This window comes from Oryzias latipes, chromosome 16 (assembly GCF_002234675.1).
Source record: "Oryzias latipes chromosome 16, ASM223467v1".
Lineage (NCBI taxonomy): Eukaryota > Metazoa > Chordata > Actinopteri > Beloniformes > Adrianichthyidae > Oryzias > Oryzias latipes.
The window spans coordinates 25229773-25257410 of NC_019874.2; the positions used below are offsets into that span (position 1 = coordinate 25229773).

A 27638-nucleotide genomic window follows, 5' to 3' on the forward strand; every position below is an offset into this window, starting at 1 on the left:
TTTCCAATGCTTAAATTCGTCAATAGTGAAGTAAACATGGGAAAACGGCATGAGAAGTGACACCCTTTGCGGTACTTATTGTCGTTTAGAATGTTTTACTTTCACGGTGTAGCTCATGTCAAAATTCCATATATGATTACATAGTTGGTTGAATTATAATTATATCTATAAAATTACAATTATATTAAAAAGAACGGCTTTAGAATAAAGCAAGTCCTCCACTTTTCAGTGGTTACATATGGGATTAACAAAACTTTTCTAAACTATGTAACACAGGGGTCTCAAACTCAATTTGCCTGGGGGCCACTGAAGGCAGGGTCTAGCTGAGCGAGGGCCGCAACTTCAACGCACACACGCAACCTGTGAGTGTCTGAGAGCCAATAAATTTGTATGGAACATATACCATACTATACTAGTAACTATACTATAATAGTAACTGTTTTCTGTAGAAAATTTACTTATAAAACTCTCATTCATTAAAAATATATGTGAACAAAAAAAAATCAATAAGTAAATAAATCAGTGATACATTTGTGTTTATTCAGTCTTCTGCTGTTTTTAAATATAAATGTCCCTATTAACACAGTTCAGTTCACACTGTTGAATTATAACTATTAAACACTAAAGAAGACTCCAATTCTACAGTTCTGTAAATCCATCAATGGTTCTTCTGAACACGGCTTCTCTTGTCTTCTTCTTACTGCTGGAGACTTGGCAGCACTTCCTCCCATACAGCTGAGACCCTCAGTGTGGATGAAGATGATTGTCAGTAAATCTGGACTGGACTTGGATTTATTGATATTTAAGGTGGAGAAGTCAGAGTATGTGCTCCCAATTTTGAGTCTGTGTTGAACCTTTTTTTTTTAAGTTTACTCTTTAAACCACAAATCAGTAAAGGAGAAACAAAATTCAGAAACCATTTTTAGATCAACACGAAACAACCATATTCGTCTGAGAAGCAGTTTTGTCTAACCTTTAAAGTGCGTTTTTTTTAATTCATACGCAAGTCAAGTCAAGCAGACTTGAACAAACCAGCCTGTTTTAGCTCAGCAGTTTAAGTGTTACTTTTTTTTGTCCAGCTTCCTCAAAGCGGTTTTAACTGCTGCAGTTCAAATTTTTTTCAGTATTACACTTTAAGGGGAGGGTTTTCTTTAAAGTAATTTAAAAAACACAACAGTTATGGTGGCACTGCTTTTACATTGCTATATATAACTCAAAGCATAAAGTATCATAGTATCAACACAGTATCATAAAAAAAAAAAAAAAAAAAACATGCACAGAGTTTGTGTTTCCCAACATTATTGAGTCTAAGCCACAAGTAGACAGGAAGCGTAATTGAGAGACTGATGTGAGACCTCATTTCCTTTTTTTCTAGCGCCGCCGCCACTATTTTCTCATCATCAGCAGCCATTTCATCCACGGCTGTGTTTAACACTTGCAGCATGGCAGCTGTGGTGGGTGACAGAATGTAAAAAAAAAAGGGGCAGTGCCTGGACACCCCCACACCAAGACCCGCCCATTTTAACTGCACCCTTTTCCCCACATCAATATACACTCCAACACACACTCATACACACAAATGCATAGGAAGGAGGGACCTCTGATCTTCTGTCCCCCACCCCCTCCCTGGCAGGAAGGAACCTGACCCTCTGCAACGGCGGCCCTGAATGAAATGTTTCACATGTGTCTGAATGCATAAGTATGCCTGTGTGACTGTTAGCTGTTGTATTATGTCCATGTTGACATGTTTGTATGTGAACATTATTGGAGCCAACAGGTATGTTAGCAACATTTGAGTGTGTGGACAGGCCCCGTCCCTTTTAGATTTATTATTCATCTCCACCTGACAGTAATGATTATTAACTTCCAGCAACTTTTTGCTTTATGATGCTTCATGATTTTACCCCCCATCTATCATCACCCTCCAACCCCCTCCTCTCAAACATCCTTCTCTCTTCTTTTCTGTCCAGTCCAACAAAAAAACTTTTAAAAATATAAACTTAAGTTTAGTCTAAATTACAAAAGGGTTTTATTCAAATTTAATATTCCTGTTTCTGTTCAAAACGTTGGAGAATATCTAATGAAAATGTCACCAGAAAAGCACAGAAGCGTCTCCATTCCCTCCGGAGACTCAGGCAGGTTAGAATTCCAACACCTCACCTCATCACCTTCTACATTGAGAACATCCTAAAACAGAGCTTCACATCCTGGTTTAGCAGCTGCAAGGTTCAGGACAAACAACGATCCAGCAAGATTGTCAGGACTGCGAGCAAGATTATTGGTGCACCTTTCCCGATCCTGGAGGAGTTATACGAGCAGCGCTGCCTAAGCAGAGCAACCTCCATCATTAGGGACCCCCAGCCCCCTTCTCATGGACTGTTCTCCCTCATGCCATCTGTGAGGAGGTTTAAGAGCATCAGCTGCAGATCCAGCAGGATGAAAAAGCTTCTTCCCACAGGTTGTGAGACTGCTGAACGGACTGTCCTCCTCATTCATTCGTGCTCTCACAAACTCCACTCCGATCCAACCCCCAAACACCCCCAAACAACCCGAAGACACAATACATGGATACAGACTCTAACACCCCCTTTTATTCTATTTTATTTTTATTTATCTCATTTTACTGCTATTTTTATTTTTTGTTATTTTATTGCACTGTCATGCTAGTGAGAAACAACATCTCGTCTCACCTCTGCAAATACTTTGTGTGGAATGACAAAAAAACAAAATCTTGAAAAGACAAATCATCCAGGCTACACAACAGTATCTGGCTAAGATGGTTTAAAGCATTAAAAATGAACAAATTAAACTGTTATGGTTGTTAAAAGAACAAAAAACCAGCTGTATTGTGGCTGTCACTCCACATAAACATGTACGAAAAAATTTAGAATTTTTTTTTTTTTACAAATCCAGAGATTGTGAAAAGTTAATTTAATTCTAAAATAATAAAAACACATTTATACCATGGTCCGGGTGAATACTCTATTCTGATTGGCTTCTGGGTGTGGATTAAAAAGTGATATACCACGCCTAAAATAGTAGTTCCGGTAAAATAGAACAAATGTTCTGTATCACTGTGCTGGCTTCTCTAAAACAAACTTTAGCTTCATCATCTGGACAAAAACAACCGGTAAGAGTTGAACTTTCTCTCTGAACTGATGCTTTATCTAACCCATCGGGACGATCAGCAAATACAGTGGTGGACAAAATTGTTGGTGCCCCTCAGTTGAAGAAAGAAAGTCCACAATGCTCTCCGAAATTACTTGAAACGTTCAAAAGTAACAATAAAAATTTGTTGAAAATTTCAAAATCAAAATCAAAATCAGTCATTTGAGTTGTTGATCAACAGAATTATTTAAAAAAACAAACTAATGAAAAACGCTTTAAACATGGTTTAATAGTAACAAATGCAGCGCCTTGATTTTTTTCTTCTGTCCACTCATTTCCAGCAAAAAGTTCTCCAAAAAAAATAAACAAATTGTCATGCTCGGTGGTTGCGTAGGCAGACCCAAATGCTGAAACCCAAAACGACAGACACTGGAAGTGGCGTGAATGGATTTAATTTTTGACGAGGCTTTAACAGCTTGGAGCCTAGTGGCGAAGACGTCACCGGAGTAGGAGAGGACAGATGAGGAGGAGGATTTTCGGAGCAGAGCTGGAGCGGCTTCTAGGAGGTAAGTGGAGCTGGTTTTGCGAGAAAGGCAGGATGGAGTCAGTGTGCTGGAGTTCCGAAGAGGTGGAATACGGAAATAAATAATAAATAATCAAAACTAGAGCTTAGGGAAGGCCAAGTAAGCACCATAGAGGGCAGACGAACTGGCGTCGAATTCTGGTCTGGAGCCGTCTTAAATACAGGTGCAGGTGATGAGGTGAATGCCAACAGCTGGGTCCAATCTAGGAGGAAGCGGAGAAAGGAGGGGGCCTCTCGGGGGTACCATGACACAAATAAAAACAATTTTCTTCAGTGGATCCTTTTCCACCAAAATCACGCACCCATTACTGAGTCTAGCTTATTATCCCCTATAATGTTAAAATTTGTATTTTTCGTCAAGTTTTTGTCACGTTATCAATGCTACTGATAAGTAATAATCTGTGATCACTGTTGTTTTCTCTTTAATAATAAACTATTGCTAATCAAAAACACAGTATTTGATCAAAGCTGTATTTATTTTAAGTTTGAATTTTTTTGCAGAAAGTCTGAAAGCCTTATTTACTAGGTTTGCAGTGTGACATTCTTACTGTCTTTTTACAATTTACATTCTTCTTTGTTTAAAGTGAGAGGAAAAATCTATTTACACTGCTGCTTGTTTATGATTAAAGCAAATAAATGAAAATGTAGATATATCAAAGTTCTATTTTAAGGAAAGGAACTCGTAAAATGGTAAAACTTTGTTTTCAGACAAACTTGCTTACAAACATTTTCTAGAAAAAAAAAACATGGTGAAGAGGTGACATAAGACGTAAAAAATTCCAGATATTTAAATATCCAAAACCTGTGTCATTAGTATCCCTTTATAACAATCAATCATATTTTTTCTAGATTTTCATGGAAATGTCGGCCAAAAAATAGGGTTTTATGATTAATTGCTATTTTGACCGGTATCAACCACTGGATATATTGGATAAAGGTTCATTGACCAGTGCAGTGTGCTTCTCTGTGTGTAAAATTATGTAGAAAGTTAAATAGCCAAAAATAAGATAGGACAGTTAGCCTTTGTATTAGGATGTGGATACAATGGCTTATCCCATCAGTCACTGTTGTTGCCAGGAACACATTTTGAGAGTTCTATGATCACATGAAATAAAGCAGAGTAATTGCAAATTAAAATATCAACACTAGACACCTTAACCATGATGTGTACCAAAAATCTATGTTCTATCTTTACGTTAACATACTTTTTTAACCTTTTTGTTGAGAGTTTTATTGCCATCATCCTCTTCTATTGGTGCAAACAGTCATGTGATCATTTGCAGTACACCTGCTCCTCCTACATATTTCACTGAGATACTTTATTTATTTCCTTTTAGGATGACAGTGCATTGATCATTTTTATGGCCTTAGAAATGAAACCATTTTTTAGTCACACTTGTGACCCGTAATGCAGAATTTAAATTGTTATTAAAAACAATCTAATTATGTTAAGTATAATTTTATTTGATTTGATTTATTTTTATTCCAAGCATTAATCGTAGTCAATCCCAAAAGAAAAGAAAAAATACACAGATTTATGTAGCTCCTCACAGAAATGATGAAATGCAAACAGACAAAGACACACTTAAGTCACATTTGCTTAATTAAATGTAGTGATCAGTAACTAAAGTCAAGTGTTGCTTAAAAAGGAGTGGGAAGAAGCGCGTTTATATAATCCCACTCCTACAGAGTTATTTCACTCCATAGTTTTGCCTCGATTTTGTCATCAGGTTCTGATCAGATCAAGTGCAGATTATTTCAAGTAACAAAATCGAGTGCTTATTGATTATCTTCAGACAGAACTTCTACATCTTTTCAGTAAACAGTAATGATTCACAATTTAGGTGACTGATATGTAATAATCATTGATTCTCATCAGAGGGAATGAAGTCTTCTTTGTCCAGGGTTGGACCTGCAACAATCTCTACTTGACCTTCAGCAGTGTCTGTGGCAGAGTTGCACTCATGGTTTCTTCCTGTTGTTCCCATTTTACTCCTGAAATGTATCCAAAAACATGAAAAATGATTAATATTCCTTTCAATGTGTGTTCTCATTTCATAACAAAAGACCCACAACACACAGGTAAAAATACTATAAAAAAATAAGTGTTAAATAAAGAGTACACAAATCTTTTTAATAATTTTAAACAGTTTTAATCTTAATGAATGTAAAAATGCGTCTTAACCTGTACAAACCACACGTCCAAAACGGCAATCCAGCAGAATCAAAACTGCACGTCCACAACGCCATAACGCTCGTTTTGGACGATCAGTGTACGCAATCAAACTTTTACATAGACGGCATAAATTTCGTGCTACTTTTAAAACGTCCTTAAAAAGCAAAAGATTTCATGTCATCCATGGACACCAGTGAAAATCACAAATCATTGAAGATAAAAGCTTCAGCGCACTGTCCAGAGGGTCTGGATGACCCAACTCCCAATGTTAAAATGCCTAGGATCGCACAAGTGTTGAAGAGTCCTTGGGCAAGACATTGATCCTCACAGGTTTAGTTCCAGTGTTTGGAAACAGAGCCGCCATTAAAATGCAGTGAGTTTTCTTACCACAAGCTCAATGCAGACTGACGTGTTCATGGTTCTTTGCTGAAGTTTATTCCTCCTGAGTCTTAAAATTAATTTACAAACAAGACTGTATGAGCAATTTTGACTGGTGTTACTTTTATAAAATATTTGCCTTTTTTGTGTTTCTTACCTGTGCAAATGGAATACTACAACTATGAAGCCAAAAATCGTGCCAATCAAAAGAATTTTCACAACTCCAATTCTATCTGTTGATTTTGAAAATGCAGAATATTTGTAAATAATTTATCTATACACAAACAGAAACACATACAAATTCTCTTCTTTCCCATTGCTTGGTTTCTCAACCAAACTCAGGTCGTCTACCAGAGGCCTGAGAGCAGAGGGTTTTTGCTGTTCCTAGCTCTTACTGGACTGATCTGCTTTATATAGGTTTCATTTTCAATTTGGGGTTTTCACTACCCAAATAGCCCCCTCATCCACGAATATTATGTTACTTCTTTGTGACTAAAATTGCAACAGATAAGCAATTTAATTTAGATTTCCTCCAAAAATGTGTACTATTTTTGTACATTTGTTGTTCAAAGACTGTAAACCTTGTAATTCATTATCAAATAATCAAAATAAAAAAGATTTTCGGCTGTCTGAACCTAAACAGCAGATTACTCCGTGATCACAAGAGATGATGTTATCCTCAACAACAGAGAGCTGCCATTAACTGCATTACAGCGCCGGAAAATAAAAGGACGTTGCCTAACTGTATAATCGTATTTTGTTATCATTACAGACAATGAAAATCTCAATTATGCGTGATGTAATAAAGGTTTGATCTCCGTTTGATCATTTTTATATGTTGGCAACAAGAAACGTATAGAGAACTGAGGGCTTTTGACTTTGAGGAGATGTCACGGAATAATAACATGTCTGTGCTAACGAAGTTTATAAAGTGTCACCCCCCCCCCCCCCCCCAAACTCCTCCAAACTGGACATATATCACCTGTATCACCTCAACATGCCATGCATGCAGTATTTGTGTGTGGTCAGAGAGCACACATTCATACTAATGACTGGAGTTCTGCGTAAAGAGCACTGTATGCATGGCCGGTCCTCCCTATATGCGAATTACGCAGCCGCGTGGGCCCCCGTCACCACCAGGGCCCCGAAGTGGCGAAAATAATTAAATAGAAAAAGACCCAAATCTGGCAACCCATTTCATAGAACTTCTGTAGCAATGTGAGCTCTGAATTTTGTGCAAAAGAATGTTGCCTGGACTTTAATGATCCCCCACTTCAATATATCTGAACCAATCTGGCAACCTAAATAATGACGTTACGCCACTCTTAGCAACGATTGGTCAACATCATTGCATCTGAGTCTGGAACAGTGTGCATTTACGAGCGCATTTTGTTTAAATAAAGTTGGGGAAAAGTTAAAAAACGAGCGCATTTTGTCACACTGATCAGAGCGACAACAAGAGAACTTCATGCTACAGATGCTTTATCCATCATTAGGAGCTGAAAAAAGATGAAGAACTTCAACAACAATCACAAGGTAAGTTTGGAGGATGTTGGGGCCGTAATTTTTACACTATCCTCCCTTTCTCTGCAGCTGCACAATTTACGTAAAATATTAATCAATCCGAGGTCAAGTTTGCACATAAACAATCCTGTTAATTTCCAATGGAAAACTAGAAAATAATTCTGATACCCAAGTTTCCAAGTTGAGGTCAGACATGACCTTCCAAAACGGCGGAGAGCAGAGAAAAGTAGATAATGATGATGGTATGATGGCTGATAAATGTTTTAACTAACGTTATCTCATCGTTTCATTGTTTTGCCAACACATATTTAGTGCGATCTGCATTTTCCGGTTTATGTCAGTATAGAAACTGCTGTTTATATGTTATAGAGTAAACATTCTGGTAGTCTGACTTTTTCAACAATGTGACTTAAAATCTTGCATTGGCATGAAATATGTAGAATCAAAACTGTCAAATACAGATAAGAAATAAAGGTTCTAATTTATCAATGACAAACAAAATAAATGTATTAGTTTTAAAATTTTGAACATACAAAATAAAAGAGAAGTGTATAAATGCTTATATTTCCATTTATACTCAAGTCATTGTTCACATTTATTTCTTATTTGTATTTTGCAGTTTTGGTTTGACATAATGATGATATTTTGCATATTAATAATTCTTGTTTTTTAGCTGCAGAAGAAACTCCTGTCACCACATCTTCTGTTGAAAGGGAAAACGTTGCTGCTGCTTGTAAGTTTGGTCCAGCTGAACGGCCAACCACACTCTCTGATCCAGTAAGAATGGATTTGGTGCAAAGAGGTCCTTTTCAGACGGATAAAGACTCTGACTTTCCAAAATCCCCATCAGTGAGCTGTTGTGTTCTTTATTTTGGATTGTTTTATCGTTATTTGATTTGCTATTAAGTTGCTGTTTTTAATAAGTTGGAGTTTTGTGATTGTTATTTGTTGAGTGCCAAATGTTACATTCAAAAATATATATCTATATACTTTTGTCATTCATATTTTTTTCTTTTCACTTTTAAAATTGGTTTGGCACCACTAAATGTGCATCCAACATGCAGGCAATATACTGTATTTAATTCATCAGCAGCAACAATAATTCATTCACAAAATGTAATAATAGAGAGATCACAGTTATATTACAATAATTGTGTTTTGTTGGTGCTGCTGATCAGTTAGAGGACCCTCTACGGGCCTGGACAACCCAAAAACCTGCAGCGTGTGACAAAAGCAAAAGATACTGGACATGACCCTCAAGCTCCAAGGAGTCTGCTAGAGGACCCAAACCTAAAGGGTAAGCAGGGAATTTGTTTTCAACTAATTTTAATACTAATTATTTTGAAGACAAACATGATTAAATGATTGTATGTTCACTTAAATTGCATTACATTCACTTACTATGAAACAGCCTGATGGGTTCAGAGATTCCTAGACCAAACTCATTTTCAGCAACACAATAGTACTCTCCTGCTTGGTCTGAGAAAACTTTGAAGTTATTTCCAATGGAGACTTTTTGCTTTTCTGTTTTTTTGTACCAGACATAAGTTGCAGGAGGATAGCACTGACTGCTGCAGCTCAGAGTCACTAAACGTTTCCCATCATGCAACAGCTCTTTACCTTTGATGATTGTTGTTTGTTTTGGAGCGTCTAAGCAGAATAAAGGAAGAGATGAAGCAGAGCAACATTATGAGTTTAGTATTTCTATGTTTAGAAACAGGAGGTTCACATTTTATGTTGCTCCTTTTTTATAATACTCACAATGGACTGTAATCTGTACAGGCTGGGATTTTCCTGTTCCAACATTATTTGTAGCTGCGCATCTGTACCATCCACTGTCAGAGCGACGGGCAGATTCCACAGAGTATTTCCTTTCAGAACTCACAGTCATTTCCCTGCCGTCATTGGTCTTCTTTATCCAGGTGAGTGAAGAGACCGATGGGTTAGAATGGAAGCTGCAGTCCAATGAGAAAGGCTGATTTTCCCTTACAACAGATTCAGGCTTTGCTTCTATTTTCAAATCTTTTGGGGAATCTGAATTTAAAGAAAAAAAATGTACCTTTTTAATCACTTTTTCACATTTCATTTATTTTCACTTCTTTTTTAACACACACAGTTGCATTTTAATTTTGGTACTTCTAAAATATCAATTCACACATCGACAAAATTCCCTTCTTGTCCACTGCAAGAGAGTCAAAGTTTTAGGATAACTGCAAACTTTACAGTTTATATATTGCCTTTTTTCTTTTCAAAAATATTATCAATACAGGAAATGAAATTACATCCTTATATTTACTCACATTCAACTTCCAGTTTTATCTGATTGCTTGTCTGTTCTCCTTCACTGTTTGAAGCTATGCAGATGTAAGATGACTCATGAGCTAAGGTTGCATTAAATGTGTGGCTGAAAACATTTGGTTCATCACTGGATTGACTGAAGGCGATGTCCAATGATTGAGGAATCCTTGTTGAAGACATGTTTAAAGTAATATTTGCAGGTGGAAAGCTCTCAGCTGTGCAGGTTACTGTGATGAGCTGACCCTCTCTGATCTTTGAGTCCATGGCCAACAAGACGTTGGTGGGAGAAACTGAAAAAAGAAATGAAATCAAAGACGATGCTTTGCTTGCTAAATATCAGCTTACTGAAAGCAGGTTAACTTATTTTTTTTTTTTTAACTTGTCCTGTTCAGCAGCTGGGCAGACAGATGACAACTTAGGGCCTCTTGTGTTAGACATATTTTACTTTAACAACAGGGGTTATGAATCTTCAGACAAACCAAAGGTATGTCTGAATAAATCCCCTTTGTAATTGAGGCCAAACTTTCTTAATTTCAATCATATTTGAAAATCCTTGCGTTGGACCGGACGGAAAAGGAAAGGAGGGAAGAAGAGAGAGGGATGTTAGAGAGAGGAGGGGTAGGAGGGTGATAATAGGAGGGGGGGTAAAACCATGAAGCAGCATAAAGCAACAAGTTTACTGGATGTTTATCATTACGGTAAGGTTCAAATGTAGTACCAATCTCAAAGGGCGGGGCCTGTCCACACACACACTCAAATGTTAGCAACACACCTGCTAACTGCAGAAATGTCAACATATACACCAAACAGACAGTGTTCACACACGCATACTTGTGCCTTTAAACCAACTGGTGTGAAATATTTCCTTCATTCAGTCATGCAAACTATTAGTGCAAAGGTGAGCTAACACCTGTGCTCAGGTGAGTGTTTATGTTCTTCTAAAATGGATGGTGGAATGTGAAAAGAAGGAGGGAGAGTGCCCAGCCATCCCCACACCAAGACCCCCGCCGCAGCAGCAGCGGCAGACATCACATCTGCCACCCAGGCCCGGGCCAGCAGGACGGCCGCGAGGCCCCCAGAGCCAGAGAGCAGGGAGGCACGGGGGGAAGAGAGTGCCGCCCCAGCCCAACCAGGAGAGCAGCCCCCCGCCGCGCCGGGAGGGTCCAACGCAGGGCCCCACCCAAGAAGGGTGCCCACAGCCCCAGACGAGCACCTCATCACCACCCAGGAGTTCCAGGCGTCCCCCCGCCCCAACCCCAGGTACGAGCCAGGACCCCCCAAGGGGGACCCGCTCCGCACTCCAGGCAGCCACCCACCCGGCCAACGGTTGGTCCAGGAAGGAGCAAGGCAGGGGCCAGCCGTCCTCACCCAGGAGGGGGGCACCCCGGGGAAAAGGGGGGCCCACGAGGGGTGTTTTAGACATGGCCCGACCAGGCTCGGCCACAGTTGGAAATTGTCCCCCCACCCTCTAAGTCATGGAGTTAGCTATGGGAGACCAGAGAGACTGAATTCTTTCAAAGTTATTTGAACTTTGGGCTGACATTTTTTCCAAGCTCATATGATCAAACAGCAGATTTCTGTATTGACTTATATTTATGTTTTTCTTGTTTTTACATTTTATTAAAATGTTTTTGTAGCAATACAAAGAGTTATGAAAATGATATTTAAAAATTCTCCTTCTACCTCGATGGCACTCATGTCACCATGCACGCAAAGTGACAGAGAAGCCGTAATGGGAACCTTAATCCAGACTGATAGATCGGCACATACCTGCTGCCAGAGAGTCTGGACAGGTGTGCAGAACCACAGTGCGTGCATGTAACTGTCGGGTAGATTACTATCACAGTGCTCACAAATGTCTGAGTTACTGAGACCCATCTTGAACATCCTCTGTCCAGTGTAGTAAATTCTGTGAAGAGTTTTGAAATGGATTGGCTGCAAATTTGGACTGTCAGTTTAAAGGTGTTTAGACAAAGTTCTGACCAAAAGCTTTCATCTGTGCTGATGTTCAAATCTGCATCCCATTTTGTTGTTAGGAGTGAAATATTACTATCTAAATTACATAAGTTTGTATATTTTGGAGAGAGTTTTATTCATTGAAAAGTTAATCAAAGAGGTAACTACTTCTGGCAGCGTTAAATCGTTGTCTCTGTATTTAAACTTTTTAATAATAATAAATTTAAGTTGCTGATATTCCAAGTAGTTATTTATTCCATGTTTGACTTGAAGTTCCTGGGGTGTCATGAATCTTCTGTCAATAATTAAGTGCTCTAGTGATGTTACGCCCCCTGCTTGCCAAGGTGGGAAGTGTATCATTTTTTGGTTTATTAGGATGTCTGTTAAGGATGGCTGTTAAAGTGGTGTTTATATTAATACTTTGAAAGCAATCCTGTTTTTTACCTGTTTGGCTAATAAATGGTAGATCTGACAGGTTGATCTTTCCACATAAAGCCTGTTCCAAGTCTAACCATGAGTTGGTTTCTGGATTATTTTTTAACCATTTTAAGATGTATTGTAATCTATTTGCAAGAAAGTATTTGTGGAAGTTAGGTAATTCTAATCCTCCACAGCTTTTTGCAGATTTTAAAGTTTGTTCCATAGAAAGCTTGATATGGATGAGTCTAATGTTTCGAACCATTTTAATGGCGGTTGTGTGGGGGTCATCGAAAAGAGATAATTAACTTTGGGTAAGATTTTCATTTTAACTGTGGCTACCTTGCCCATAAGGGACAGAGGCAGGTTGGTCCAACGTGTTAGATCGTCCTGTATGCTTTTCAGTAATAGGGTGTGGTTTAGCTGCACCAGTTCTGATAATTTGGGGGGAAAAATTTATACCTAGATATTTGATATTTCCTGATTTAACTGGTATTGTGAGTCTTTGCTCCACATTACTGTTCAGTGGTAATAAAACAGATTTATTCCAATTAATGGAGTAGTCTGATATGGAGGAGATTTCATTAATGATTGTTGCTGTTTCATTTACAGAAAATGAATTATTTAAAAACAGTAATATGTCATCTGCATAGAGACTAATTTTATGATGACTGTGTTTAGTTTTAATTCCTTTAATGCTCTCATGCTGTCTTATTGCTGCAGCTAGAGGCTCAATAAATATAGCAAAAAGAGAAGGGGAGAGTGGGCAACCCTGTCTGGTTCCTCTTCCAAGAAAAAACCTGTTGGAAGTCTATTAGTTCTAACTGATGCATAGGGGTTATGACATAATGTTTTAATCCAATTGATGAATGATTCTCCAAAACCAAACCTATGGAGGGCAGCAATTAGGAACTTCCAATTTACTCTGTCAAAAGCTTTTTCAGCATCCAGCGATAGTATGGTCATTTCCTGGTTTTTAATGTTGGTAAAGTCGATTACATTAACAAGTCTGCGGACATTGTCATCCGAGTGTCTGCCTTGGACAATGGACAACAAGACGTTGGTGGGAGGAACAGAAAAAATAAATAAAATCAAAGACAATGGTTTGCTTGCTAAATATCAGCTTACAGAAAGCCGGTTTACTTTCCTCTGGGATAATATTCACAACGGAACTTTTAAAAAAATGTTTAAGATAATTTCCAACAATATCTGTTAGGTGTTGAAAATCCCAAAGAAGGCATACAATAAAAAATTAAAAATAAACACTTGGCTGTTTTTCCGTTAAAAATATGTCCAAAGAATTGAAAGGTGTTGCGGCTTGGGAATATTAATATTTCAACTCAGATATTCTCCAGGAAAGATATTTTAATAATAAGGGTATTTTTTCTGTCTTGGCAGTGTTTGAACAAATTCAGTTCTTTACTTTTTTGCTTTTGCATATGCTTGTTGAATGCACCACATAATCAGCTTGTAGGAAATGTGTGCGTGTGAATTTGCATGTAAGAGATTTCCCTTTGAGATGTATGAGAATATGTTTTCTGCTCCTGTTGCCTCAGAAGAAGGTTTTTAAAATATACTCAAATTGGGGCAAATAAAGTTGCAAACAGAAGATGGAGTTCTGTTTCAAGAGGGAAATATATTAATGTTTGGTCACATTAATCCAAATAAATATTTCAACAAGTTTTAAGGAAGATGAAATACTTAATGTATTTCACAGAACCCGCTGTGGAGGCTCTATTTTCAACATATTGTTTTTTTATTATAATGGATGTACCCATGTCAATAACCTTAGCCTGGACTCTGTAAAGACATATATAAACCTCTGCTTTTTCTATGTTTACTCTTGTTTTTTGTAGTATTTTTGGGGGTTTTGTAGTATTTTTTCCAACTGTAATTTATTTAGTTCTCTGATTCTGTTCTGATTTTGCAGAGATGCCCGTTATTGTTAAAACAAACCAAGTATTGTTATTATGTTTGGAAAAGGGAAACAGATAAGCAGAAACAGTGAAAGAGCAGAATCACAAAGATAAAAGAGGAAGAAAATCACTTACACAGCACTTTTATGCAGGCAGGCTGACTATGGTTCCCAGCACCAATGATGTTGGTTGCATTACAAACATAGCACGCTTCATCTTCTCTTTGAACCCAAGTCAGATTCAGTTCATTTTCATTTGCAGCTAGAATTGTCCAATCAGAGGGCTTAGACTTATTGTAGCGGTACCAGGAGAACAATGGCTTTGGGTTTGCATCAGTGAAACAAACAAACGATATGTTGCTGTTAAGCTTTACGTCGTATTTATCACCACCACGCAGGATAATTGTGCTCTGAGGTTTGACTAGAATAAAAAGGTGTATAAGGTTTAGAAGACAAGGTTTCTTGAGGAAAAAGGTTATGAATCATGTAACAAATGAAGATTCTTAGCTTACATTGAACATCGAGGTGATATCGTTGTGAGGATCCAGAACCCACAGAGTTTGTAGCTGTGCATCTGTAGTTGCCTCTGTCCTCTGGTTTGACCCTCAGTTTATATGTCTGACTTTTCTGAAGAGGCAAAGAGCTGGATTCTTTGATCCAGGAAAAGCTGTCAGGCTGTGGCTGGCTTCTTTTCACGACACATTCTAGTGTAACCTCGTCTCCTTCTTTAATGTCTTTGAAGCCTCTATTGGGATTTTGCCATCTCATTTGAACCTCAACTTCAGGTTTATCTGTGGACCAAGATGCAACACATCAGCCAAGAAAATTGACCAAGACTCATTAGTGATGAAAATGATGACATGAGATATCTGGTAGAGCACTTAACCATTTACCATATTTTTCAGACTATGAGTCATACTAGAGTATGGAGTTTTTATATGGTATGCATCAGTGACAGACCATGCATTACCCACCCGGGCCTTAAGTAGAGCTACGTCTGAATCACTGGGTTAACAGCACAAGAGAAGGTGAGTAAAAAGAGATTTATATATTTAGATTTTTTTTTAATGGAACGGCGACAGATTATGCTAGCATTTTGTAGCTGTAAAACATAGAACGTCTTTTAAAACGTACGTACGTATCATATGCTGTTGAAATATGATATAAAAGTAAGTAAACATATGTGACTGACAAACAGTCTCACGTAGTTTCAAGTTGTGCATTTCTGCACACTCACTGCAGTTTTTTTTAGCGTGCAGCCTGTTTACATTCAACTACCTGATCATCTCATTTCTGGAGATTTAAAGACATTTTATTTTCTGAAAACACTACTGGACTTTTTTTTATCCGACAGATTGTTGTGTTTAGTAGGTGACTGTAATGGCCACCGATTTTTCTTTTGCCTTTATCACAATAATTTAGCTCTCAGGTATCCTGTCACGTCACTTTATATCTTTATCGTCTCTTACATTTAACATCGAGGTGATACCGTTGTGAGGATCCAGAACCCACAGAGTTTGTAGCTGTGCATCTGTAATAGCCTCTGTCCTCTGGTTTGACCCTCAGTTTATATGTCTGACTTTTCTGAAGAGGCAAAGAGCTGGATTCTTTGATCCAGTAAAAGCTGTCAGGCTGTGGCTGGCTTCTTTTCACGACACATTCTAGTGTAACCTCGTCTCCTTCTTTAACGTCTTTGAAGCCTCTATTGGGATTCTGCCATCTCATTTGAACCTCAACTTCAGGTTTATCTGTGGACCAAGATGCAACACATCAGACAAGAAAATCAACCAAGACTCATTAGTGATGAAAATGTTGACATGAGATATCCAGTAAACACATAACAATTTACCATATTTTTCAGACTATGAGTCATACTAGAGTATGGAGTTTTTATTTGGTATGTATCAGTGGCAGATCGTGCATTACCGACCCGGGCCTTAAATAGAGCTACGTCTGAATCACTGGGTTAACAGCACAAGAGAAGGTGAGTAAAAATAGATTTATATATTTTGAAATTTTTTAATGAAATGGCGACAGATTATGCTAGCATTTTGTAACTGTAAAACGTCTTTTAAAACGTACGCACGTATCGTATGCTGTTGAAATATGATATCAAAGTAAGTAAAAATATGTGACTGTCAAACAGTCTCACGTAGTTTTAAGTTGTGCATTTCTGCACACTCACTGCAGTTTTGTTTGTGTGCAGCCTGTTTACATTCAACTACCTGATCATCACATTTCTGGAGATTTAAAGACATTTTATGTTCTAAAAACACTACTGGACTTGTTTTTATCAGACAGATTGTTGTGTTTAGTAGGTGACTGTAATGGCCACCGATTTTTCTTATGCCTTTATTACAATAATTTAGCTCTCAGGTATCCTGTCACGTCACTTTATATCTTTTTATCGTCTCTTACATTGAACATCGAGGTGATATCGTTGCGAGGATCCAGAACCCACAGAGTTTGTAGCTGTGCATCTGTAGTAGCCTCTGTCTTCTGGTTTGACCCTCAGTTTATATGTCTGACTTTTCTGAAGAGGCAAAGAGCTGGATTCCTTGATCCAGGAAAAGCTGTCAGGCTGTGGCTTGCTTCTTTTCACGACACATTCTAGTGTAACCTCGTCTCCTTCTTTAATGTCTTTGAAGCCTCTGTTGGGATTCTGCCATTTCATCTGAACCTCAACTTCAGGTTTATCTGTGGACCAAGATGCAGCACAACAGACAAGAAAATCAACTGAGACTCATTAGTGATGAAAATGATGACATGAGATATCCAGTAAAGCACAAAGCCATTTACCATATTTTTCAGACTATGAGTCATACTGGAGTATGGAGTTTTTATTTGGTAAGTATCAGTGGCAGACCGTGCATTACCCACCTGGGCCTTCAGTAGAACTGCTTCTGAATCACTCAATCCCCCATTACCCATTTTACGATGCAGTAACAAGCTTTGCATTGCATATTGAAAACTCCTGTAGCCACAATAAATGCCTCTAAAAAACAGAATAAACAAAACAGTCCCTGGTATAATAAGTGAATAGAAAATTTAGATACTCACATGACACATAAATGACATCTTTTGTAGACTCTCCACTTCCTGGTATGTCACACTTACAGGTGTAGTATCCAGAATCTGATTCTTTTACAGATTCAATGACGAGTCGAGCTCCGTCACTATACCACTGGCCGTTTTTCCTCCAGTGAAATTTGGTGCTTGAAGTTGACTTTGGGTGAGTGCAAGTACGATAAAAAGATTCTCCTTCTTTTAACTGAAATATGTCGTCTCTTTTTTCATCTTTAAGAACCGCTGTGTTGAAACATTTGACACACATAAAAGGTTATAAGCCAACACATAAAAACATTTAGCCCCAGGCAAAAAAAAATGCTGAAAGATGTCTGTAAAAAATGGCAAAAAGTTAGGAAGGAACTACTTTATATGGTTATTAGGTTTAAATGCTTTTGTTTTCCATCTCAAACTGTATTAAGTGAAAAGACTGTATGTCAATTGATATAAACTTCTATAATTTAATAACTTACGTTTAACAGTTAAGTGAACTCTCTTGATCAAGTATTTGTCCTTGTTCTCTGATGTTTGACAGGAAAACTCCCGTCCATCGTCTCTCCAGCTGGCAGTAAAGCTGTATGAAATGCTCTTAGCCTCTCCAGAACTCTGGGAGAGTCTTCCAGATAAAGAGTCGATCCGTAGGTTTGAAGGACATGTATGTGGCGTGGAGCATGTGAGCGTGACCTTTTCAGAATCCAACACCACAGGTGGCTCCTCAAACGTGATTGGACACGGATTATCTGAAAACACAACAGCCAAATGGCCAAAAATATGGAGTTTGGAGTGTGACTGTTTGAGGTTGTGGACAGGTGTCTTTTTTATAGAGAAGCAGTTCAAACAGGTAACAAGTGGAGGACAAGGATCCTCTAGAAGTTACTGGTCTGTGAGAGCCAGATATCATGCTATTGACCAAATGACCAAAAATTTATTTTCCACTATAATTCAAATATCAATTATTTAACACTTTATATTAAGATTCCTTAACAAGCTTTGTTAATGTATTAACAAGCATTATAATAAAATTTTTAGAGTGTTAAATCTAATAAGTCTAAAAAGGTTTATTAAATTACTTAGTTAACACATTCAAAATCATTTTTATTAGGATGTTAAGATGCAAATGATACATTTATTGCCATTATAGATGTCTCACACTAGCCTAAGTGTTAATAAGCTTAAAAGGTTTTATAAACAACCTTTGTTAACAAATTAAGAAGTATCATTATTGTTTGGGATTCTAGTAAGACATTTATTAGCATTAAAGATGCCTCAAAATAGCCTAAGTGTTAATAAGCTTAATACGTTTTATTAACTAACTTAACAAATTGATTGGCTTTATTAATATGTAAGATGCTAGTCAGATATTTATTAGCATTATAGATGTCTTTCAAATACCCAAAAGTGTTGATAAGATTCATTAACATCTAAAGTCAGACCATTGTCTTCAAAATCCATATTACTTAACTGCTCATAAGCTTAACAAATGTATTAATGAACTTTGTTAACAGTTTATTAATTGTTTTGCAGCACCTCATATAAAGTGAGGACAGTTTTTACCACAAACAACCACAAAACATAAAGCTTTTAAAAATAAATTTATAACATTAAATCAGATTAAACATACCAACTTTTTTCTGTAAAAGAAATATAATAATTTTATTTAGACAAATAAAAAAAAAAAAACAACAACCAAAAACAGTGTCAGGTGATTTTAGCATCAGCAATAAGGATAAAGTATTAGCATCTATCCTGAGTGAAACATTCATTGAAAATCCCATCACTAGGAGACAGTTCACTGGATTCAATGCCAACTGCATTCATTCACTGTTGCCTTGCTTCCAAGTCTACTGGAAAGTTGCACAAGCCAGTCATTTTTGAAAGCCGAAGGGAATCAAAGATGTACAAAATCAAAGATGGGCGGGACTTTTTTTGTCACTTGGTGAAAGCTTAGAGAAAGTCTAAGAGGCCATTCAATTGGCTCAAAGTGAGCACGACTGTTTTGCTGATTAGTTTGATTGACAGATTCATTAGCCAATGGGGACATTAGTTGACCTGCCCATCTTTGATTCCGTACCGGTCGGTCGTTCAGTGTTGCCAGATTGGGCAGGTTTCCGCCCAATTGGGCTCTTTTGGTTATGTTGGGCGGGTAAGATTGGCATTGGGCAGGTCTATAAAATTTGGGCTGCTTTTTAAAATATTTAGCGTTTTTTACTGTCATTATTATTATTTTTCTTATTATTTAAAATATCAATCAAAAGTATACTAATTAATATATAGCCTTAAAAAAGCATGGTGAATATATGAAACATTACAGTAATCCCCCCGTATTCACGGGGGTTTAGTTCCTCACCCCCCCGCGAATAACGAAAATCAGCGAATAACTGACACTGTTTTAAAACTCCCAGAGCCTCTGCAGAGTCGGAACCCTTTTCTGCCGTTTGGGTTCATTTCCAGAAGCTGGAGATGATGCAGGGCTTTATTGGCTTTAATTAACCTTGTCAGAATGGTTACAGCTCGAACAAAAATAGCACAGCCTGCTCATACACTCAGCCGGAAGAGAACGTTCAGCCAACGTGCACCCAGGTAGGCCCCGCCCCCTCTAATCCACCAGTCACCAGCCCACCGCTGAGTGACATATGCTGTGGTCCAGCAGCTGGCAGAAAGAGGGGGGCGCCGGCTGCCCGCAGCTCTGTCCAACGGTCGTTATAGTTTATAGTACAGAACAGAGTAAATCGTTTTTCAAAATTCGTGGAATGAGCGCTGTTCTGCGTCTCACGCTTTTGACGTCACGTCATCTGCGGCCACCCGCGAATGGGCGGGGGATTACTGTATTGGTTAACCAAACATCAGAGTGACATTGTATTGGTCACTTGTTATAAGGCCAAAACAACATGAAAAGGTTAAACTAACACTGAGGTAGGCCTTTACTGGTGATAGCATCATGCAGAAGTGGGGAAAATACAAAAAACTTTACAGAAAGGAATGGGAGACTTATCCGGAACTAAAATGCTGGATTGCCCCTGTGCCAGAGGATGACTCCAAAGCTCGTTGCAAGTATTGTAATGCGGAAATTCGAGAGCAACTTAATGATTTGAAAGAACATGGCGCTACAAGAAAACACAAGTCTCGTTGTGTGCCAAGTGTTAAGTCATTTGCTGTACCAACGGGGTCTGCTGCTGCAAAGACAATACAAGATGACCAAAAACGTTGTGAACTGAGGATTGCGACGTATGTGGCTTGTCATACATCCATCAACGCAGTTGATGACTTGTCAGATATTATTCAAGATGAAGTCGTGGCATTCAAAATGCACAGGACGAAGTGCACTGCAGTAATAAAGTCTGTTCTGGCGCCACATTTTAGAGAAGAGCCACGTGAGGATATTGGTGAGTCTCCATATTCACTGTATCTTGATGAGACCACTGACATATCAGTAAACAAGCTCCTATGTATCTGTGTTCTCCCAAGCCATCTAGAGTACACGATACGAGAAACGTACAACTGAATTTTCTGTACTTATTTTATAAAAACATTTATTATAACAGATTTATTATATAATAATTTATTATTATTGTCATTTTTTATTAGGCTACGGCTATAGTTTTACTGGAAACTGTCACTCAGATCTGGCAACACTGCGGTTGTTAGCGTGTTAGCTTTAGCATGGTCCTGTAAGTTTATTCCTTCGGTCTTCAAAAATGACTGGCTTGTGCAACTTTCCAGTAGACTTGGAAGCAAGGCAACAGTGGTTGAATGCAGTTGGCATTGAATCCAGTGAACTGTCTCCTGGTGATGAGATTTGAAATAAACCTTTCACTCAGGATAGTTTGCTTCCTTTATTTTTAAATTAATTTTCAAATTTTTTCTTTTCTTTTAAAGTAAATTTTACGTTGATTATTTCTATGATGTATTGTGATTTTAATGCATTTTTCTGTTTTGTGAAGCACCTTGAATTACTTTGTGTACTAATTGTGCTATACAAACAAACTTGCCTTGCCTTGCCTTGCCTTGATAATACTTTATCCTTATTAGCTATGATGCTAAAGTCATCCAACACCGGCCCCTATGTTTTATTTTATTTTTTAATTTGTCTGAATTAAATTATTATATTCCTTTTACAAAAAGATTTTTGTGTGTTTAGTCTGTTTTATTGTTATATTGTTCTGTTTATCTTTGTGGTAAAAACAGTCCTCACTTTAGATGAGGTGCTACAAAACAATTAATAAACTGTAAACAAAGTTAATAAATACATTTGTTAAGCTTATTAGAAGTTTAGAAATATGGACTTTGAACACGATGGTCTGACTTTATATGTTAATGAATCTTATTAACACTTTCAGGTATTTGTAAAACATCTATAATGCTAATAAATCTTACTAGCATCTTACATATTAATAATGCCTATTAATAAAACTTATTAAGCTTATTAACACTTAGGCTTGTGTGAGAAATCTATGATGCTAATAAATGTCTTACTAGAACCCCAAACAACAATACTACTGCTTTTTAATTTGTTAACAAAGGTTGTTAATAAATCTTATTAAGCTTATTAACACTGACACATTTTTTAGGCATCAACAATGTCAATAAATGTATCATTAGCATCTTAAAAATATCCTAATAATAATGCTTGTAAATGTGTTAACTAAGTGATTTAATAAACCTTATTAGACTTATTATACTCATAAATGTCTTACTAACACCCTAAAAATTCTATTATAATGCTTGTTAATGCATTAACAAAGCTTGTTAAGGAATCTTAATATAAAGTGTTACCAATTCTTAAAAATCAGACAATGTGATTTTCAGGATTTTTTTTTCTCATTTGGCATTTAACAGTTAAAGTACACTTTTGCTAAAAAAAAAGTACAGGACTATCATCTTTTTAAGTTGGAGAACTTGCACAAAACACTTTTTTTGTCCCACTGTATCGAATAAATTGGAACATTAGATTTGTGTACAGAGAGTACATTATCGAATCACATAAATGCCAAAAATTGAAAGGGCGTAAAGACAACTAAGCAGGCGTATTTAGAAACTGAGTGAGTGAACCTTACAACCGTGCTGGTGCAATTCTAACTAAGCGACCCCGTATTTTACAACTGAACGGCTGAAATCCTAACTGAGCAGTGATCCTGCTCGGTCAGTTCTCCTTTGCGCCCTCACCTGGATTTACGGTCAGTGTTAAGGGGGCGTTTTTGTCACTTGGGGGCGGTATTTAGGGGTGTGTTTGTCACTTAGGGGCAGGAACCTTTCTGGTTGATCTGATTGGCTGAAATTTGCATGCCAAGCAGCGGGGCGGGACTTTAATTTTGGGGCTTTAATAGAAAATGAACGGCGGCTGTAACGTGGATTAAAATCATTAAAACGATAACAAATGCAGTGAATTTCACATGAGAAAAACTTACAGCACAAAAAAACCCGCTGCACTTTCTTACCTTAGTCTGGGTCATTGGTTAATGTTTTAATCCACGTTACATCCGCGGTTTTTTTCTATGATTGGCTCTAACAGGGGGGGGGACAAACAAGTTTGACACAAAGACCCGACATTTCTAACTGTGATAGTCAAAGAGCCACACCACACACTGACCTCCCAGACAAACACAATTAAAGCCATGTTATTTCTCATAATAACCCCCTCCTCTCCTTACAACAGCACTGGATTAAACGGGGCCGTTTCAGTTTAGTGTTTTTTCTGTATTTAACGTAAACACACATACCGGTGAAACGTGCACGCTGGTGTGTGTTTAAAAAAGGCAGCGAGCACAAAACTGAGTTGGTTGTGATTTATTTTTTCAGTCATCAATCAGCATTTATAATCCATCAAAGTCTTCATCTTCTGCATCTGGAACAGCTGGGCTACATCTCTATCAGACACGCCGGCTTCCCTTTCCTCATCATCAGAGTCTGTCTCTTTGCCGTGCGGCTCCTAAGAACAGTGACAGTAGACACCTCAGGCCAAGTTTAAGTCCTGCAGTCCCAAAGTGTGGCGTAACTCGCCGGCCCTGCGTCCCGGTAAGGGGGGAGGATGGACAGCTTTTCACGGTCATCTGCTGGAAATAGCAGCGCTGAGCCTCGAGTCGATCTTCCAACACAGGTCTTTCCTTTTTCGCGGAAACTCAGCTGCTGCGTCTTCTTGTCTTGTCGGAGTTGGTTTTCCAGCGTCCTCACTTGTGAACCATAGATTCATTCTTTTAAATTCTCTGGCAGCTGAGGTTCGATAAGTTAGAAAGATCTTCACAGATTCAGACTTCCTGCTTCAATAACTCTTCTGATCAATGTTCAAATATGTCAGCAAGTATCTCAATCCTTTTGTATTAACACAGTGAGTGAACCACAAATGCATATCTGAAAAAAAAGATCGTTTTTTGCCTTTTAATCAGAATTGTACGCTTTAAGCTGTGAATGCAGACATGCAGCAGCCGGCTGCCAAGGGACCGTCAACAAAGTGCAACCTCTGTGAACTGTGAAACACCACTGTGTAAAAATCAATAATCCTACAAAAAAAATCATAAAATTATTATAAAGCATATTCTTGTTACAATACACATTTTGTAGGAAAGTCCATCTTCATTTTATCTTGTTTCATATACTTTTTCAAATTTTAATAGATATGAATCATGACTAAAGTTATCAGTAACTTGACATGACCTTATTGTCATACTAAAATAAAGAATGTCAATAGTTCACTTTGTTTATTTATAGGAATTTTTCATATTTACAAATGGATCAGATTTGGTCAAAAATCCTCAATAGCTCTGAAGATGCCAGATTATTTTTTTTTGCATAATCTTTATTTTAGTAGGAAAATATAATATAATAAAATAAAATAAGGTCATGATTAGTCAGTACAGGAAGTTTTGTGTCAGTAACTACAGCATCTTCAAAGCCATTGAGCATTTTTGACCATATCTGGTCAATATTTAAATATGAAAAATTCCTAACAATAAACAACATGAATTATGACATAATCTTTGTTGCAGTAGGACAATGAAGTCATGAATAGTCAATACAGGAGGTTTGGTGACAGAAGCTTTAGTATCTTCAGAGCTATTGAGTATTTGTTATGATTCATATCTCTATTAAATTATAAAAACTATAACAATAAAATGGAGGTTGACTTTCTAACAAAATTTTGTATAATAAATAATAATGTAGCATGACTATGCTGACGAGTCTTCATTACCAGTTCATATAAATATAGACATTTATTTGCTTTTTAAAAGTTCACTGATTTTTACAGAATGGTGTTTCACAGAGGTTGCACTTTTTTGACGCTCCCTTGGCAGCCGGCTCACTGCTCTGTTTGCATTCACAGCTTAAAACGAACAATTCTGATTAAAAGGCAATAAAAACGAACTTTTTTCTTTAAAAATGCTTTTGTAGTTCACTCTCTGTGTTAATACAAAATGAGTGAGATACTTGCTGACACATTTGAACGTTTATCAGAAGAGTTATTGAAGCAGGAAGTCCGAATCTGTGAAGATCTAATTTAACCGAACTGCTGCTGGTCTATTCCCGTGTTCCTCCGCGTAGCTGATAGCTGCAGTTTAAACTATGCCTCATAATCGTGTCTCTTTGCATTTCCAGGGTTTCCAAACGAAGTTGTTCTGCATTATTCACATATCTGCTCCTTTGTACTATGGGGGGGGGTCTTCTTTCACGGCCTTATGGTTGTGAAAGTACTGAATATAGAAAATATGATAAAAGGCAGAGAGCCGCACGCAGCTCAAGAGCCGCCTGTTAACCCCCCCCCCCCCCCGCACTGAAAAATGATGGTCCCGCCCCTCTGCCTCGCCGATAGGCCATGCAAATTTCAGCCAATCAGATCAACCAGAAAGGTTCCTGCCCCAAAAGTGACAAAAACGCCCCCTTAACACTGAGCGTAAATCCACATGAGCGCGCAAAAAGGAATTGACCGCGCAAGATCACTTCTCAGTTAGAATTGCGCCTGCGCGGTTTTAAGGTTCACTCACTCAGTTCCTAAATACGCCTGCTTAGTTGTCTTTACGCCCTTTCACTTATTGGCAGATTTGTAATTCCATAGTAGTACATGAAAAGTAAACATTGAGTGTACTGACTCACTTTTAAGAAATTGTAGTACAATTAAAAAGACTACTTTTTGCTAAGGGAAGCAAAGAAAGTGTTCTATCTTAAATTTCAAATGTTCTTGCCAATATTTTAAAATATTTGTTACAATAATATAATAGTATAATTTTAAATGTAGATTTCTAGTGTAGCCATAATTTGGAATATGTTTTACACTTACCAACAACGGTTAGATTTGCTGCAGGGTTTGTCGTCCATTTGGCATTTTTGGATTTCCCAAAGAATCTCAGCGAATAGCTTCCACTGTCATTTTTAGTTAGTCCACAGATCAAAATGTTGCAGATCTGTTCTGGTTGGCGGGTTTTTTGACTTGTGAGTAAAAAATCAGAAACGTTTACTCTGTTTTTGAAGAGTGAACTGACGGGCCACTTTGATTCATTGCTGCTGTAAATGACAGTGCCAGTAAAGCCATGTTCTCCAGTCCTAATTTCATCCTTCAACCAAAACCAGTCTGCACCTTCAACAGAAATATCAGCACTTTTGGGTTTACATTTGATGTGGACACAAGAGCCTTTCATGGCTGTGAGCTGGGTCTTCTCTAAGACTAAAGGATTTTCTTGGTAAGAAAACACATCTGTAGAATTGAGAAAAAGTAGTAGGATAATGTTAATAAACTTCAACACAAATATTTTTGAATAAACTCTTAAATGGAGGTAAAAAAAACAAAAAACTTACTTTTCACAACAGAAAGAAACACCAAACACCAAAACATTTGAGCATCCATTTTTTAAGCTGGACAAAAACAAACATTGTGGTTGTAGACCACTAAATACTTAAAGCAGTCCTGTGCAAATGTTTTAATAATAGTTTATTACAATTTAATCTGAAATTACAAAAAAGGAAGAGGCTTAATCGACTTCAGTAATTTAAAAGCACAGAGAAGGGAGCTTACCAAAACCAGTTCAAAACCACGCTGGGGGAGTGATGGGGAAGGTCAAGTAGCGCCACACGCAGAACAGAAAAACTATCATCACCTTTCAGTCCAACATCCGAGGTGCCAGAAACCTGGAACAAGAAAAACAATTGATCATCAGTGAAAAAAGAAAAAAAAATGTCTGAAGACAAACAACTAAACCTATAAACAGAAAATATACCTGAAGTTGCTCTACTTTAAAAAACAATCTGCTCAATTATATAGCAGTCAACAAAAGGTCAACAAAATCTGCCAAAGTGGAATCAACACCACCTTGGTCCAGCTGAGCTACTGCGCTCAATCCATTAAGTGAAGATAGCTTGTTTCAACAAGGAGCACCAGCGTAGATATACATCTGTATATCTGGAATATATATATATATATACACGTCTGTGCCGGGCCTGTATGCGTGACATATACAGGCGTGACATATACAAATAAACAACTCTGTAGATTTCTCAACTTCCTATTTATCCCTTCTCTTTTCCAGTAATTAAAGTGTTAGAAGTTCAAAAATACTCAAGTTGCCAACTTGCAAAATATATTTAAAACATGGAAAAACCTCATCATCAGCATCACAGATTAACAAGGCTTTTCTTTCATTTCAGCAGTGTTTAAATAAACAATTAGAATGTGTTTTGTCAAGAAAGTGTATAACCTAATGCCATTTACCGGTACTTGACCAGTTTACAACCCAGTGCAGGTTCTGGATGAAAACAATGTGTGTTTTATTTTTATTTCTTCAATAATAGTAATTAGAGTTCAATGTAAAATTTTAAAAGGAAGAAGCTTCATCAACTAAAGCAATTTAAAAATCAAGGAATGGAAAATTTCACAAAATCAAATCAAAACCACGCCAATAAGTGACAGGGAAAGCCAGGGTGCACAACATGCAGAACAGTAAAAAACTACCACTCAGTTCACCATTCGATGCTTCAGACCCCAGGAAAAAGTAATCCAAAAACAAAAAAAAATTCCACTAAAAACAAATACCACTGCTAAAAACAAAAAATAAGCCTGAAATTGCACTGCTTCAAACTAAAACTAAAAACTAAAAACAATAGGTTCATTTGTAGCCTACCCTCTGGGCCCCTAACCCCTAAGAACGACATATTTCCAAATAAAATTATATTATAAATGTTGTAATTAAAATCTGCAAGTGTACAGTCGACACTGCCGTGGGCCAGCAGGTCCACAG

General features: G+C 37.5%; 2 protein-coding genes across 3 annotated transcripts in view; both read right to left on the bottom strand.

The window, feature by feature from the left end:
- The window catches only part of LOC105356006 (B-cell receptor CD22-like), a 40873-nt gene extending 31076 nt beyond the window's left edge, over nucleotides 1-9797 (bottom strand). Inside the window, exons 1-4 of one of the 2 annotated variants that reach the window (XR_002874901.1) lie at nucleotides 9531-9797; nucleotides 9171-9419; nucleotides 6403-6478; nucleotides 6136-6315 (exon numbers count right to left, since the gene is read on the bottom strand). Coding sequence is in view for 1 of the 2 variants with exons in the window: in XM_023964028.1 (XP_023819796.1) it covers nucleotides 9171-9419; nucleotides 9531-9660 (379 nt within the window). In the remaining variant the exon portion in view is untranslated. Of the gene's footprint in view, nucleotides 1-6135; nucleotides 6316-6402; nucleotides 6479-9170; nucleotides 9420-9530 lie in introns of those variants that run through there. The other variant, XM_023964028.1, reaches the window with a different exon arrangement.
- A 7546-nt stretch (nucleotides 9798-17343) lies between these two features.
- Nucleotides 17344-26522, bottom strand: LOC110016770 (sialoadhesin-like). The gene is made up of 4 exons (XM_020710635.2): nucleotides 26203-26522; nucleotides 25688-26101; nucleotides 17895-18161; nucleotides 17344-17664 (listed from the first exon to the last, which is right to left on the bottom strand). The coding sequence occupies exons 1-4, from the start codon at nucleotides 26249-26251 to the stop codon at nucleotides 17351-17353; spliced, it is 1044 nt and encodes a 347-aa protein (XP_020566294.1). The 5' UTR covers nucleotides 26252-26522; the 3' UTR covers nucleotides 17344-17350.
- Nucleotides 26523-27638: the final 1116 nt, after the last annotated feature.

Excerpts from the sequence above, each read along its gene's own strand:
- LOC110016770 (XM_020710635.2), bottom strand. The coding sequence starts at position 26,251 with ATGGATGCTCAAATGTTTTGGTGTTTGGTGTTTCTTTCTGTTGTGAAA. Across the intron at positions 26,102-26,202 it reads GTTTCTTTCTGTTGTGAAAA|ATGTGTTTTCTTACCAAGAA; the intron begins GTAAGTTTTTTG and ends TCAATTCTACAG. Across the intron at positions 17,665-17,894 it reads AGTTCACTTAACTGTTAAAC|CGGTTCTTAAAGATGAAAAA; the intron begins GTAAGTTATTAA and ends GTTTCAACACAG.